Below are 17,265 nucleotides of genomic sequence, written 5' to 3'. Positions count from 1 at the left end.
GTATAAGTGGACAGCACTTTCAATTGCATTATCATAATCATATTCAAAATCCAAGATTTTTGGTCTTCTCGATGACACATTTTCATAATCCATGATGTGTATTTTTATATTTTGTAACATCACCTTTTCTCCTCTCCCTATTGATTTTGAAAATCTGAAAGTAATCTATCACTGTATGGAATATATATATATATATATATATATATATATATGCATGCATTGTACAATCCTTTTTGCAAGAGTCTTTGTCACTAAGAGTTCCGTGTGAAATATATGCCAAAAAACACATCAATTTTAGAAGGAAGGGATATTTCACATTTAGTAGCAAATTAATGGTGGTGGGCAGTGGATCCGTGGCATTTGTTTTTGACCGTTCACAAATTGCTAAATTATGTACCCCCTACCTTTCTACGTGTTCAAGTGTGTGTCACTCATCATTCTTTGTTTTCAAACCCGAAAGCTTCTAAATTTCTATGATTAAGATGAGATATATAATCCATAAAATTGTGTAACATTATTCATAAAATAAGTAACATTTGAATGATCTTACATACTGCATAAATAATCATCTAACGGTAGAAATTCCCATACTTATATGAATAAAGATTCTTTCTTAATTTGAACCTTTTATTGCATTTTATTTTTTTATTTTACGTCAGGTTAATTTGTAAGTGAATGCTCAAATAATGTGAAAATTTATTACATTTTAGAGACAATAATTAGATGACAATGAGTTCAATAAAGCTTGGAATCTTATATTTGATGTATTGGTTGGTACTGAAAACCATTCTCAAACTTTGTCAATGATATCGATGTTGTTTAAGAAATTAATTTAAGTGTTTGACATTAATGAAATCCTTAAGTGGGTGGTGGCAGGTAACTAATACAAGTCTTTGATCTCTTTGTCTCAAATTGCACTTCCTCTTTGTACTAATTTTCTCCTATGCCTTTTTTGTAATTTTCTTCTTGATACAACTAATTCTAGGGCCGCGAGACAAGAAAATTTTGACAGAGTAAAACCTTTCAAAACCAAAACCCGTTTGCTATGGATGGCTGAGGAGTATCAATTCTCATGTAATTGTCAGTGCCCTTTAGGATATTCTTTATAAAATAAAGTTCTTTTTAACCTATCCTTTTTCAAATGCATACTTATACCACTATTATTACTATTATTGTTATTATTATTATTATTTTATTTGCCATATCTTATATATCTGATATTCAGTAATAAATTTTATCATCCACTATTCACTTATTGGTGGTGGGGCCTGATATGATATGGGTGGTTCATTGTAAAGATGCTTTGGTAGCTGAGTCTCTGTTCACCATTACTGGTCCCTACACCAAGGACATATTTTAGATCCTCTCAGAAAAAAAAATCATAATTTTGTACTCCTGTGGTCACGAGCTAAGCTTGAGAGATTTCCCATATCATTCCCATCTCATGATCAATCACTTTCTCTCAAACCAAACACTCTTAAACCACAGTAATCATTGGTTGGTTTTTGATTGGTCACGTTTTCGTTTTTAGCAAGTGGGTGTTCATCAATATGTGCACCTTCAATGGTGATTAATTGCAGAGGCGCAAAAATCTTATTGTTTATTAAAGGCTCTTTAATGTGCAAATTAGGCATTTTGACCTTTTATTGATTCCTACAGCTAGAACATGTCACGAGTTGATCAAATCTGCAATACTGCTTCAAATCCATTTAACTTTGCAATTATTATTATTTTAACAATTTTTTTCAGTGGAGTAAAACCGGTTTTTCACAATGTAATTGATGGGGTTAAGAGTTTGATTGGAACTTGGAAGCTAGCTGGAAATTTATGTATGAAGAAATTTTTAAATGGACAGATATTATTACATTTTTTTTTTCTGGGATTGATTTCTTTGTATTTGGAATTTGAAAAAAAAAGAAAAAAAAAAAAGAAAAGAGAAAAATTAAAACATTACTTGGATAGAGACTCATGTCTTTGGTTTCACATACATACATATATACATGGCCTCATTTTCTTTCTTTCGTACTTCTTTTCAAAGACTAGAAAAATAACCAAGACAAAAGCTACAACAACAATAACATCACCAATTCTTGAGCCTTGTTATGAACATCAACAAGAATTGAGATCCTAAATGGCCAATTCCTTGAACAGCAATGCTGAAATCTCTTTCATATTATTCGCTGGTTGTGAATGGTTTAAAAGATTTGAGATCATCAATTATACCAGCAACAGAACCAGCTGCAGCAGCTATAGATATGATAAGGCAAGCGACACTTAGAATTTGGAGACAGAGCCATTTTGTGCTCCATTTTGGCAATTTCTTTTGCACAATGTACATCTCCACAGGGAAGTAGACAGTCAAAGGCCAAAATCCCAAAGCCCCAAGTAGTCCAACAACGCCATTGAAGAACGGTAGGATCATCGAAATCACGGTGGTTATGATCACGAAAAGTGTCCTCCAAACCAACCTGAAGCGGTTAAGGTTGTAAGGGCGGGAAAACGGGATTGAGATCTTGATATCTTTGGTTATGAATTCGCTGTCCGGGAACCGTTTTGCTGCTTTTTTCTCAATGAAAGCGAAAAGGGGTTGGCAATAAACTTGGTATGCACCAACAAGGTGGATAACAATGGCGGCATTTGCAATGTCAACGAGCCAAAAGGGGTTGTAGAAACCGAAACCAGTGAGAAGATTTCCAGGAGACAGGTCACCGAAAGCAGCATAGCCCATGCAGCCACAGAGCATGTAGAAAAGTGTTGTCACCGCTACACTAATTAGAGTTGCCTTCTTCATTGTCTTGTATTCTGCTGGTGGGGATCTGACTGTGTCCTGTTTTTTTTTCATTTTAACCAAGTTATTATTAATTAGTTCAATGGTTTGGATTAAATTTTCTAAGAGGTAACAAAAATGTGTTTGTTTTTGGTTGCAAAGAAAAAGATATATGTATACCTGAATTTCAATGAGGATGATAGAGTAAGAGTAGGCAAAAGCCATGTCACCAAGTGATTGGAAACTTCTCCATATCTTTTGTGTCTGAGTTATACTTCCAACGCTTACTCCGGTTACACTTCCCATGATTTTTCCACTTTCTGTTTGATTGAAAGAAAAATTAGGAATCAAAGTGTTAGATTCCCAGAACAAAATTTTTCAAATTTTCAAACTTATAATATTCAATAAAAGATTTCTATAAAAAAATGTTACTAGACCTGCAACTTTAGCAATTCCTAGACCAAGTCCAATTGTTGAGTAAGTGAAGGACATGACTGCTGCAACAATGGAGAGCCACCATAGCTGATCGAAATCAGGAATTTGAGAGAAAAAGATTTCTAAGGCTCCAAAAGCAATCATATAAGGATTGCCGTTTATACGGCATGGATTTTCATGACCATTCTTGTGGAAACAGTTAGACCTATTGATTGCCCTGTTTTATCAATACCCAAAAAACAAAAGATTAGTACTTTTACATTTATCTTTTTTTTTTTTTTTTTTTTTTCCACCATAAAAATACTATTTAAAAAAAAAAAAAATCAAACACCTATCAAAAAAAAATTTTTTTTTCTTACATCATGCTTATAGATGCTGCTATTGTGTAACCAATGGCAACTCCAAAAAGATTCAAGTACTGAACAAGTCCACAAATTTTGACCTTAGCTCCACCTGAAATTTTAAACGATTCAATTTCAGTAACTTTTTTTCTGAATAGAAACTCACCTCACAATTCAACTGGGAAAATAGAAAAATAAACATACCGAGGTTGGATCGAACAGCATCCATGTAAGTATAGTTCCTTTTTCCGGTAATGGAGTCGCCGGAACGGTAACAAACAGAGAGAAGAGAAGAAGTGTAGTAAGTGACAAAGGAGAAGAGGATCATAACAGCAGGACCAGCAATCCATCCAAGCTGAGCAGTTGCCCATGCCAAAGATAGAACTCCTGAACCAATCACTGCTGTTATTATGTGAGAACTTGCTGTCCACATAGTACCTGCCAAAACCAAAACCAAAAATTAATAAATAAAAACAAAAAACAAAAAAAATGTAATTTGGTGAACAACACAAAATGAATGACTCATATTAAAGGGGGAAAAAAAAAAACCCAAATTGTTTATCACTCTGCATTGTCAAAAAAAAAAAAAAAAAGTGTTTTCATTTTGTTCAAGAATGGAAACAATTTATTTATTATTATTATTTCTTTTTTTGGTCTTACCGGTTCGTTTGAGACGGCCATCATCATCATAGCACTCGGAACCAGGTTGAGGTAAAACATCAAGTGACACATCAAAGACTTGGTGGTGGGAAAGCTGGTTGTTCTTTGAGCTAGTGTTATCACCCATCTTCTTTTTTGTTTATGAAAGACAAACAACCAGAAAAAACAAAAAGATAAGCTTTTCTTCTTTTTTTTTAATTTTCTTTCTCCTTTTTTTTTGTTTTTGTATAGAAAAGTAGTAGCTCTTATAACAATCTTTATATGCAAATCTTCTCAAAGTCTCTCAACTTATATAAATGCAAAAAAAATGCATAAGAAAATTGATGGACAAGATAAAAGGATCAAAAAACAAAAAAAAAAAAAAAAAAAAAAAGAGATGGGTTTTCTTCTTTAATGGAAGTTATAAGCCAAAGTCAGAGAGTTAAAAGTCACAGACACAGTGAGATTGACACACAAACCAAGAAAATCACAAAAACCCAAGTAGATGTGGAGCTTGAAGAACAGAGCTAGATAGAAACAGAGGAGAAAGAGATGGAAGAGAAAAGAAATTGAATTTGGGATGGAGAAAGAAGGATGGGAAGGGTGGGGTATATATAACCCAAGCAAGCAACATGGAAAACCCAAAGACCAGCAAAGACGAGCACGTGGTCTAATAACACCCATGAGAGAGAAAGACAAAGAGAGGGCGTATGTCCCACACGACCGACGCCAATACCGTGTGTGCGTGTGGAGACAAAAGCTCTCGTCAATCAATTTGACTCTTATGTGTTGCTTTTGAAACTCCCTCTTTTTTTTTTTTTTTTCTTTTTTTTTTTTGGGGGAAGATTTTTACCACTTTTTTTCCTACCCTCACTACCTTCTCACTCACCGTTCGCTCTGCTTTTCAACATTCATATATAAACTTCTTTTAGATATTTTCTCTTTTTACCCAATGCCAACAATCCTTATTTATTTATTTGTTTTTTTATAAATAATACAGGTATAGTAGTAGTTGTTCGTAAGAAACCTCACAGCATTGCAAATATTTACAAGCTATACCTATTATTTGCCCCTATCCCTTTTGTATTTTTTATCTAGATGGAGTAGTCAACATGCAAACTATTCTGCGATATTATGTATAACTAATATATATTTGCTACATTCAAGCAAAAATATATAGAGATATATATATTTGCTACAAAAATATAATAGTTATATATCTTTCTGCTTTTTTCTTTTCAATACTAACCCTGTAGGAAAATTTTCCAGAAACAATACAGTACAGTAGGTATAGCCATGTGCGGTGGCAGATCGATGAAATTAAGTCGGAGGTAATATAAAACTAAATAATAATTTCATACAAATTTTTAAAAAAAAAATCGTAAGTGAAATCTATTGGTATAAAAATATTTGACATCCACAATAAAATCCTTCATAAAAATAAAGTTACTGGCAATTAATCAACTCAAAATAAATTTAAAAGAATAAAAAACTTATCGAAAAAAATAATTTGAAGTTGAAGGCAAAGATGTTACCCTTATTGGACCAAAAGCAAGGCAGAGAAGTAGAAATTTAAAAAAAAAAAAAATATCTTCTTACTTGAATATTATTTCTAAGTAACATTAATTTTTTTTATTTTTTTATTTTTGGATATAATAAGCTATTTATATAGGTTTAATTGGTGGAATACAAGTTTTGTATTGGAGTAAGAAGCATTATATTTATTGAAAATCCCAAAGAAAATAAAATAAAAATAAAAACAAAAGAGATAAGCATGAAACTAAAGAATACCAGTTCTGAATTTGGAATGTGGGTTTTTCTGGGTCCATCCTTGGCCATGTGACTTTGAAAACAGAAAATAAGAAAAAAACAATTTTTTGGTTTTAAAAGTGAGATTCCTAAATACTACTTTTATTACTGGCGGAGGACAAGTACTAGACTAGTCCCACGTTAACCTTTTTCCGCGTAGGGTTTGTGTGTATATTTATTCTTTATTTACTTCAAAATAAATATATACTTTCTTTATACATCTCTCTTATATTAATTAGACATTGTAAACCCTTTTCAGTTTTCTGTTATATTCTTTTTCTCATATGAATGAATGCATGCATGCATTTAAACTTTATGGATCTACAATCTACATCGTTTTCTCAAATTATTGCTTAGCTCACTCCACCCATATCCCGGCCTACAATATTTATTTGAGTCATCGATATGAAAATTAATTATGCATGCCAAATTTTATGGCTTCCTTAATTAATTAATAAGCACATCGAAGTTTGCATGCCAAAATAAACTTTTTCAACATTTATATTGTATATATAATATGCATGTCGATCAAAATGTTACTCACATGAAAATTAAAGCTAGGAAATTGAAGCTTCTTAAGACCATTACCTTCATGCTTACTCCTTTCTTTCCGTTTAACTTTCTATGCCTTCTTTCGTTTCAAGAAATTGAAAATATATACCAGAAAGAATATTGAAAACCCAGAAGAGAATAGATAGAATTGAACTATACTTTCTATAAGAAGTATTGGTTACAAAACTCTCTTGGTGCCTATGTGTGTTAAATTTCCTAGCATTTTATAGTTAGTAATGAGAGAGCAAAAGAATTTCAAAAACTATAAAATAATATATCTCTTTAAAGGATAACCTTTGAATCAAAGTTTATTCCCACGTGTATGGCTTCTCATCCACCGTTACTGAAAAATAGAATATGGTTCTCTTTCATTATTTTTTTTTTTATTCCCATAAATAACCAAGATTATGTATAAGCCATTGAGAACGCTACATATATAATAATATAATTTCTGTATATATACATATATATTCATGTTCTCAGTCAAATGCTTCTTTAATTTATGTGATAGTGATCTTAAAAGAATTGCAATAATTCAGAGAGACAATGGGTTGTCCATTATTTTTCTTCATTGGCGTTCATGATCATGATCGTGATAATTAGAAGCAAATAATTCCCATTGATAGGTGGACAAGAGCAGTATCTTATTCTTTAGTTCCCAATGACTTAGGAAAGAGAGGTTATTACACAAAGCAACTTTCGAGTATCTTTCAAGTTTCAAATTTTTTTTTTTCTTTTTACTAATCAATTTATTAATATGACTTTCGTAGCTCCCCTGCATAGAGCATCCTTTCTTTTGTTTTTTTGTTTTTCTGAAAAAAGAAAAAAAAATTTGTATGTGTGTTGGGAAAGAGAATTAGGAAACCAATTTTACAGAATTGTCCTTTTCTTCTGAAAAGAAGAATAATTATGCAGTATTGTCCTTGAAATAGAGCAGTTAATTAAATAATTATTCCAAACAATTAATTAACCCTTCTTTGTGAGCCCTTTTTTTTTTTTTATATTTGGGATGTGGATTTAAATTCACAATATCATTCTACATGTGAGTCTATGAGATCGATTGACATAAATTAAATTAACCAAACTTGCTCACTGAATGTATAGTAGTTATCTACTTATATTAATTACCAAAGAAGTTATTTAATTAAATAAATTAATCATTGAAGTTTTGAAGTGATATTTCCTATTAGGAAAGTTCAATCTCATTTTTTATTTAATTTTTTTGTTTTTTTTTTTTTTGGGTCTTTTTGACAAAAGGAAAAGTTCGATATCAATTGCAAATGCTCTTGACAAATTAGGAAATAAAAATTTAAGTATTTAAAACCAAACATATTGTAAAAGTTTATTTATGTTTCTCTAATATTCCGTATATCATTACTTTTTTTGGAGAACCGTTCTTTTAAAACATACTTGGAAATACCAAACTTGAATTCATTATTAATATGTATGGATCTACATACTAGAAGAACAGATTTTAGTGAAATGTAAATATGGAAAACATTTTTGTCCCAACTCCAAGGACTCCAAGCATATATATAGAAAGAAAGATAAAAGAAAAAGCAAAAGGTGGACAAACCCCCCTTTAATGAAATTGAGGGAAACATAATTAAGTAATTATTTTTTTTGTTTTTATTTATTTATTTTTTGTCTCATTGATGTTTCGATTTTCTAAATAATTAGGATATGTGGGGTTTAATTCATTTTGTCGATACATGTGGCAAACCCAACTCAATGTTTGTGAATTCTGTCCTTCTTTTTTCTTTTTTCCATTGCTAACAAAGGTAGCTGATCAAGTTAATTTGTTTTCTCAAAAAAAGTTTGCAGACAAATATAATTTATTTATGTGACTGAAAAATTATTCTTTAACCCGAAAAGCTATGATGTGTTAGCTAGTCGATATTGATGCATAACTTTCAACTCTAAATGGAAGGAGAACTTTCTAGCTGTACAGAAATTGATTGGAGAAATATTAATTCCATGGCCAATTTAGATTCATGCTTTGACCATCCCACTATAAAATTAGTGTGATTCATTAGAGGAAAAGTCATTATAATTAAGGGTCTGAAAATAACAAAGAGGAAGCCAAATTCAAGATGGGGTTCTATCTCGTTTAGGATATATCAATCAACACAGATGTCCCTCATTAGGAATATTATGTTATAGTTATTCTTTTGGAAACTATTTACTAAATTCATATAATGAATCATATAAATATATAGTAACATATATAGCAAATGCTATAGGCGATACAATAAATTCATTTAAAATTAAAAATCTAATACAACACAATACTTATTTATTTTAATATGTCTACCATTATAATTTTGGAAAAAAAATAAAAAATTAAAACTATATATTTATATATATATTGATTTATTTTCATCTGATTCTAGTGAACATGATGATGTAGACATAAAAAAAAATGAGATTTACATATTTTCATAGTAATTTGATTAGCTATTTACAATCTCCACGTCAACATGACTTCCAACATAAACTATAAATTATTTTCCCAACTGGTAAATTTTGTATATATCAATCAAGTATTTGCTGTTTGACCAAAATCAAGTTATCACATCCTCACGTTGCTTAATTAAGTACTTGGTTACAAGCATTTAGATGTATAAAAAGGATAAGAATCCTCTCCAGACCTGAATTTTCTATCTTAGGAGAGAATCTTTACTTAGATAAATTAATTTCCACATTGACTAGAGACTGATCAACTTTCTTTGTTGATTTATCCGAAGCGTCTAAGAAATTTAATGTACAAATGATTATTATCAATAGAGAAATAGATAAGCTAGAGACAAAAAGTCGCACTCTGGATATACTATCTAATCACAAAGTTTGAAGTCCCAGGCAGAAAATGAGGAACCGTGTTGGTCTTCTTTGATTTAAAGTAGTTTTTTTTTTTTTTTTAATGAAAAAGAAAAAGATGCTTCACGGTAGTATCATATGCATCATGCCAAAGTTTTGTTGAATTAATAGAATCGGACCATCCATTCAAATAATAGAGTTTATCAAAACTTGAATCTCAACTCCTGAACTTGCAACCGCAAATATTAATCGGTTTTCTTTCACTAAACTACCATGTTTGGAGGTATCATTGTAAATACCAAACATTAATCGATTTTCTTTCACTAAACTACCATATTTGGAGGTATCATTGTATGTATTTTGGCACGATATGTGCCAACCAAATTATGGAGCTTAATATATTTCATTAGGCTAAACGTAGCATTTCGTGGTGACCTCAGATTTTGGAGCCTAGTGCACATGTTAAACTAATATTATTAATATATATATATATATATAGATAGATAGATAGATAGTGTGAAAAGAGAATGAAACTAAGAAATAATCGAATGTATATGAGAGGACTTTATGTGAAGAAGATTACAGGTGGTTCATTTCTCTGAATATGTACGTATTACATTTACACCAATAATGATCTATTCGGAAAATGACAATTTCACAAAAATTCTACAACTTAATTGCTTGTTCACTTTGAAATTTGCCACTTGATTGTGACTCGTTTGGAAGTTTTTCACTAAAAAGATAGAGGAAAAGAGTGATTGGAACGGATCCGTTTCAATCACTCTTATATATATATATATATATATATATTTTGTAAAGATATATATTTGATTGAAACAGAGGAATATTATGTACAATGATTTTGCTGTTATGAAGCGTACATGTGTCAAAGAAAGAGCATCAACAAACCTAAAAGCAAAAAAGAAAAAAAAAAAAAACAGTAATATATATATATAAAGTACATAAATGGATCTATGTATATATATATAAATTAAATAAATATTGGAAGTTAGAAAGGGGCTTTTCATGCAGTTCACGGTTTTTTTTTTTTTTTTTTTTTTTTGGGGGGGGGGGGTAAATTTCCATGCACTTCATTAGTTATAATCATTGTAAATAAAACTAACAAAGTATTTTAGCCAAAAAAAGAAAAAAAGGAACAAACAAACAAACTAAATATTTGAAAGTAAAATTACAGCCGGTTGGTAATAAAATAAAATTTATTTTCTGTTAAGATATATATGGGAGAAAAATCAGACCCAACCTGACATCAGTCAAAAGGGTCTTCAAGGCACAGCTGAATGTTTGAAAATGCTGCGGATCTTCTATCGGAGAAGGTAGACGAAATTAGATTATTATGTATATTGTTTCTTTATCTCCCAAAAAGAAACAATGAGAATATAAAAAATTGTAGTGAGTGTCCTACTCTTATGCAAAGCGCTTGTGAAGCACCTTTCAATAAAAGAAAATGTCCTTTTTTTTTTTTCTTTTTCTTTTTTTTCATATCTAATACTCAACAAGGGGAGGGGACCAATCACAGTGGATGTTCTAGAGAAAAAAGCAGGTTTCAAGTTGATAGCCCTTTTTGTCTTAAACGCCATAAATATACTCCAAGATGGTTATCCACATCTTTTCCCCATCAAACAGTTTTCTAAGATTAAAAGCTATTGGGTTGGTTGTTCTCTAGGATATGCCCAGTTGGGGGGTTTTTAATTGACAATTAATTTACTTGGAAAAAAAAATATATCTCCTGCCAAGAATTTTTTTTAAGCCCCAGTTGCTTGCCTCAGATATGGATATCCAAACCTTCTCTTTTCCTAAATCCCCCCCACATTCCCCCATTCATATTATAGTCACAATTAGCATTTAACTATAGTAAACAATTCCCATTTGAATTGGATATTTATTACTAATATTTTTTATTGAATAACTCTAAACAATATTGGACTTTAATTTTGTTGTAAATTTAGGTTGTTAAAACTAATTAAATCCAAAAAAATCTATGCTCTGTCCCAATATTTTTTTTTTTCCCTTGGTTACGTTCATAATCAGAGTACAACATTTTGCTGCTTTATGAACAAAGAAATTAAGTAGTTTCGGATTTTTACTCAAGCTATTCCTTTATGCCTAGTATACAAAAAATGTCTTCCCCAATTTGCCTAGGGTCTCTTAAAAAGGGTATTCAAATTTCGAATCTGTGACAAAGATATATATCACTATTTACATATTTATGCTGTCTATATAAAATATAGCCTGATCAATATAATCTCAAGCTCTCAAGAGCATCAATTCCAAGGCTAATAATTTCAAAATTTTTTATATTCTTTTGAGTTATCTAAAATGGATAATGTATATCTTCTTCACTATCTTTCCTATTTATCAAATATATTAAAATCTCAGTCCATAGAGCATCATCAATGTTGGAAATATTTGTATATATATAAGTAAATGAATGAGCATGAAACACAAAATTAAGCGTCAAACTTTAATGATAGACGGTAGTAATCTTCAATCATAAAGAATTAATCTTATAAATCTTTGGTATATAGTGTTTAATTTTGGGTGGGAAAAACCATCATATATACATTACAAGAAAAGAAAAGAAGCCTCTAACAATATTGGGTCAAACTTAGCATAATATTTGGTACATTTTGTTGTTTACTTTACACCTCAAAGTCCTATATACCTTCTTTTTTTTTTTTTTTGAACGGCAAAGTTCTTAGTACCTTGGAATTAATAGCAAAATAACTTTATATATATATATAATAGAGAAAGGAGTACAGGTATAACTGATATAAGTTTTAAATACTTCTTTATCAAAAACAAACAAACAAAAAAAGTTTTAAACACTTCAAGATTTCATGGTTAATTATAGAAAGGAAAAACACAATGACCCATGTAAAAAGAGGCAGAAAATTAGAATACATATATATATATATATATATATATATATATATAGTAAAATGGTTGGTATAAATTTAAATAATAATTGAATTTTAAGAGTACTCTAATCTGTGGCATTTCCAAGAACTAAAGTTAATACATACTTGACAATTTGGACAACAATCATGCTCTACAAAAAGCAAATTTCAGTGCATATATAACCCCACAGTCCATACCCCATATCCTTTCACATGTTTTTCTTTTATAGTAACCTCCAGCGAAAACAGAATAGCACCGTTATCTGTCTTGTTTATAACTCAAAACTTTTAGTTATTAAAGGATATTGATAAAGCATGAACATTGTGAACGTGGTCATAATTTTTTGTTTGATAATTTGAAAAAGCAAAAAAGACTAAGTGACCAGAAATACAATGTACTGAAAAGGGACCCATTCGTCGTAGTACTCTACAATTATTGAATTTTAGAAAGAAGACCTTCGGAATGCTGTATGTCTGGAATTATGTTGATATTGAGGTAAAAAGTTGAGTTTACTTGCTTCCATCATGCTAGACCTTACTAGTCAGTAAGAAAGCAATGAATTAAAGGCATATATAAGAGCAAAAAGTGTGTCTCTTAATACCACTGAAGTGGTAGCTTAGTGAAAAAAAATCATTCATCCTTCACATCTGCAAGTTTAAGAATTGAAGTTCGAATCTTGGCAAACCTCGTTATTGTCTCGGATGGCCTCATGCAGCGATGTTACGTGGTGCAGGGCTACAGTCTGATGTCTATGATACTACCAAGAGGCATCTTTTTTCTTTAGCGAAAAAAAAAAAAAAAAGTGTTTATAATGGTATGTGTGCTTTTATACTATACATGTACATATATGTATCTTCCATTATTTTACAATGTTATTTATTTTCTCTTATTATTATTTTTAACGTGATAGGTGGAATATTCGAATTTGAGATCATTGTCTAAGAAATTTTTTTCTTACAATGCTATTTTAATAGCTAATTTTGCTTATATTAATTAATTTTGTATTGACTTCATAATATTTAAAAAAGAAAGAGACAAACTAAACATTGAATGTGAATCTATAATATATATATATATATATATATATATATATATATGTATGTATGTATGCAATGATGACAGTTTTACATATAGAGAGATAGTAGGACAAGCTTTATATACTAAAATTATAAATTAACATTAAATTCAAACCCTAAAGAAGCTAAACACTTATGTATCTAATTAAATTACCAAAATTTCTTCAATTACTATTATATGTGCGTATATTAAACAAATTTCAGCTGTCTAATATATTGATATGATATGTATTTGGTAGGAAATTCTATAGAGAGATAAGAAGGAATATTTTTCTGTCACCTAGAGCAAGTTGTTGGAGAAAGTTTGAGAGAGAACTTATAAGTTTTCATGTGTTTTGAATATTATTGGCATAAAATTGTGAAAGAAAGATATTTCTAAGTATATAGTAAGGAAGTATAGGTAGAAAAAATTACAAAAGAAATGTCAAAGGTTTTCACTTTTGTTAAAGAGAATTAGGTACTACTGCCCCATCTTTCATGTGACAAGTTTCCACATATACTGTTGTAAACAAATTAAGACAATTTTTCATATGATATTTGACCAATTATTCAAAGCTGGTTGGTAAAATAAAGAAAATGGATTATAGAATTCAAAGTCAGTGAAGAAAATTGTGAGAAAGAATTTTTATTTTTATTTTTATTTTTTTGAAACGGAAATTGAACTAAGAGGCAGCAAGCACAATAACACTCTCTTTTGATATGCATGGATTAGAACTTAGTCTTTTCTTTTTCTTTCCTTTTTTTAATTCTTTAAATGAAAAAGAAGTTCATAATGTTATAGACTATATGTCAGACACTATGCATGACACCTAATCCTTGTTGTTTTGTACGTGGAAACCGTAATGAAATAATTAGATCGAGGATGCATGTTTCGCGAGTCTTGTAAAGTACTAAGAAAAATATGTTAATACGATGCACATATTATTAACTATATATATATGAATATTTTAAGAGACTGTTCGAATATATATATAGTTTAAAATCATGCATGCTATCTTTAGATTCCATATTGAAAATTGATCATGAAATTAGTTGTGATCAGTTCACACTTTATAAATTAAAAAAAAAAAATAGATCATTACACACACACATATTTATATTACCAATTTGAAATTATGTATTAAAAAATGAATGTTATTCATCAAAATCAATTATAATAACTTAGGGAGATTAGAGCTAAGAAAAAGTAAGTTGAAAATTGCAGAAGAAAATTAATTTAAAAGAAAAAAAGTAGAGAAAGTGGGGAACTGGAGAAGGTGGAAGGTAGGGTACGATGGTAGGAATGAAAACTGCAAAAGTGGGATGTGCACGATGGATGGTTTTGCAAACAGTCAACCATTGATCAGTGTAAAGATGGGACCCACTTTTGGATGATGAAGAAGAAGGAGAGCAGATATGAAATTTCAAACTCTTTTTTAACTCTCATTGATGCACTTATATATCCATAATCCATTCGTGTAGACGCCGGTCAACTATGGCAGTCGCCTGCTTTTTCTTCTTCATAATAATAAAACTCCCATAATAATAAAAAATCATTTTGGAATTTATTCTGCTTCCATTACAACTTCTAATCTGAGTCTCTAAGTTAATATATGTTGTGATGGATGATGGATATTTAGGATACCAGCAGCAACTTGGAAAAAATACACATACCAACAACACGTTTGATTCAGTTTTTGATTTTATTATTTATTATCTATGTTTGTACGTTGTCGTTTATTTTTATTTATTTTTGATAGAATTCTGTTAATTGACCCCTTTGTTTTTGTTTTTTTCCTGACAGCAAGTGCAAAGGATGGAGGGTAGGGTTGGAGTGGACTACTGATTGACTTATCCCCCCATCACGCGGCGACTCGCCTTGGTGGTGGTGTTGGTGGCCGTGGTGGTGATGGTGCAGGACGACTACCACAACGACTTGTGATTCATGAGTCTTACCACGTCTCTCTCTCTCTCTCCCCATCACCTTGTGTCACTAATATGTTTTCTTCTCTTCCTTATGCTACACATTTCCACTCACATATATATATATATATATATATATATATATATATATATATATATATATATATATATATATATATTTATATATATTATGGGCTCATTTTTTAATAACAAATATTTTATATACATCCTTTCAAATTTAGAATAAATATGAAATTATTCTTATGTTTTAAATAAATTATATACATTCTCTGAAATAATTTAAATTTATCTTTATATATATCTACTAAAGTTAAATTATTTCTAAATGTCTTTTGTTTCTTTTTTTTTTTTGTGTATTAATTAATTTGAAGATTTCAATTTTTTTATTTTTAATTAAATTATAATAGTTTTTCTTTTATTTCTTAAAAAAATTATATATGATAATTTTAATTACATAAGCTTTTGTAAGTAAATTATATGTTTTACAGTACATTTAATTAAATATCAGATGAGATTAGTTCAAGTGGTAAATCATTCACATTTATGGTTAAATAATAAAAAAATTAATTAAATATATTTGATAAATTATAATATATTTTATTATATTTAGTTTACTCAGTTAAAAAGTTTACATGATTACATAGTTTTGTATTTAAATTGAAAAACTATCATATAGTTTAAATAAAATAATTAAAAATACAGATTAACAAAACCTTCAAGTTTTTAAATTAATTTTGGTAAATTCATCAAAAAATTTAATTTTGGCAAAAGAAAAAAAGAACAAAACATTTCAAGAAGGTACTTTAATTATACTAAAGATATAAATGTAATTTCGGTTGCTATCAAAAGATGTGGATAATTTATCACAAATTTAAAAATATTTTTATATTTATTCTAAACCTTAAAAAATATAAATGAAATATTCCCTTTTATTTAATATCAATTAATATTTTATATTCTACTATTTCTCCAGTTTTTTGTCGTGTCATCGTTGTTATTAATTGGGATTTGGGATTGACAATAATTATCTAATATGGATTTGCAATAACTGTCTAATATGAAGGATACATTGACTTAATGGGTATGAGTATCGAACTATAATTACCATAGTTTTCTTTTTTTAAAAAAAAAAACAAAGGTGGTAAAAATAATAGACAACTCCATTTACACTATAAAAATTATTAAACATATTATATTATATAAATATTAATATTAAATTTTATTTTTGCTTCCAACACAGATATGTCAAATTTATCTCTGGAAGTATAGTTATATAATTTATTCAGTGCATATACATTAAAGTGCATACGCTTTTTTCAATTTACACAATCCAAACTTATATTTTTATTTTTTGTTAAAAAATGACACATAATTTGGACATTATTGATCCGTTTGGTATCCATTGTTAGAGTGTAGTTACATAATGTGAACAATAATGATCCGTTGTTACAGTGTAGTTACATAATGTGAACAATAGTGGTTCATATGATATACATAATTTGGACTATATTTATTTCAATTCTTAAGTATAATTCCAACCTTCTATCAATGCGTACTTTCAGGGAAAAAAAAAAAAATCATTGGCAAAAGTAGTATGTCTAGCAAATTATATAATGTGTGAATAGATCAGCCCTAAAACAATATTTTTTCTTTTTGAAAAAAAAAAAATTTACATTTTGAACTGCTTTTCAAAATTATATATATATATATATATATATATATTTATGAAGTACCCATGGGAGAGAAGCGGCCGAAGGACATTTAAGATGCCATGTTAGTCTATAGGAAAAAATTGTCCCTTAATTATTGGTAGGACTCTAATACTCATTATTTTCTTTCCTTTCATGTTCAATTGGTTTTAAAATATTAGATTAATTTTTAATCATTGTTTTGGCAGCCTAGATCTTCATGTTGTGTAATACCCTGCTTCTACTTTCTTTCTGTTTTTAATTGGTCACTGAGGATATGACGCCATCAAACCTAGTTG

General features: G+C 29.4%; 1 protein-coding gene across 2 annotated transcripts; it reads right to left on the bottom strand.

Annotated features, from left to right (window-relative positions):
* Positions 1 to 1,934: 1,934 nt before the first annotated feature.
* Positions 1,935 to 6,734, bottom strand: LOC107421030 (amino acid permease 3). Of its 2 annotated transcripts, none has more exons than XM_016030155.4 (7): positions 6,580 to 6,734; positions 4,204 to 4,330; positions 3,748 to 3,981; positions 3,562 to 3,655; positions 3,205 to 3,419; positions 2,948 to 3,087; positions 1,935 to 2,827 (listed from the first exon to the last, which is right to left on the bottom strand). In XM_016030155.4, the coding sequence occupies exons 1-7, from the start codon at positions 6,583 to 6,585 to the stop codon at positions 2,174 to 2,176; spliced, it is 1,470 nt and encodes a 489-aa protein (XP_015885641.1). In that variant the 5' UTR covers positions 6,586 to 6,734; the 3' UTR covers positions 1,935 to 2,173. The 2 variants fall into 2 exon arrangements, with proteins under 2 accessions (XP_015885641.1, XP_060673352.1); XM_060817369.1 differs by having other exon boundaries at positions 4,204 to 4,333; positions 6,580 to 6,730.
* Positions 6,735 to 17,265: the final 10,531 nt, after the last annotated feature.

Source organism: Ziziphus jujuba, chromosome 5 (assembly GCF_031755915.1).
Source record: "Ziziphus jujuba cultivar Dongzao chromosome 5, ASM3175591v1".
NCBI classification, from domain to species: domain Eukaryota; kingdom Viridiplantae; phylum Streptophyta; class Magnoliopsida; order Rosales; family Rhamnaceae; genus Ziziphus; species Ziziphus jujuba.
Note: the sequence above shows the minus strand (reverse complement) of the source record. Positions and strands in the feature narration are given on the sequence as shown.

Bases quoted from the DNA above. Each gene is read 5' to 3' on its own strand.
- LOC107421030 (XM_060817369.1), bottom strand. The intron at 3,088-3,204 runs GTCTAGTAACAT...TCAATCAAACAG, and splicing joins AGGAATTGCTAAAGTTGCAG to AAAGTGGAAAAATCATGGGA. The intron at 2,828-2,947 runs GTATACATATAT...AAAAAAAAACAG, and splicing joins TCATCCTCATTGAAATTCAG to GACACAGTCAGATCCCCACC.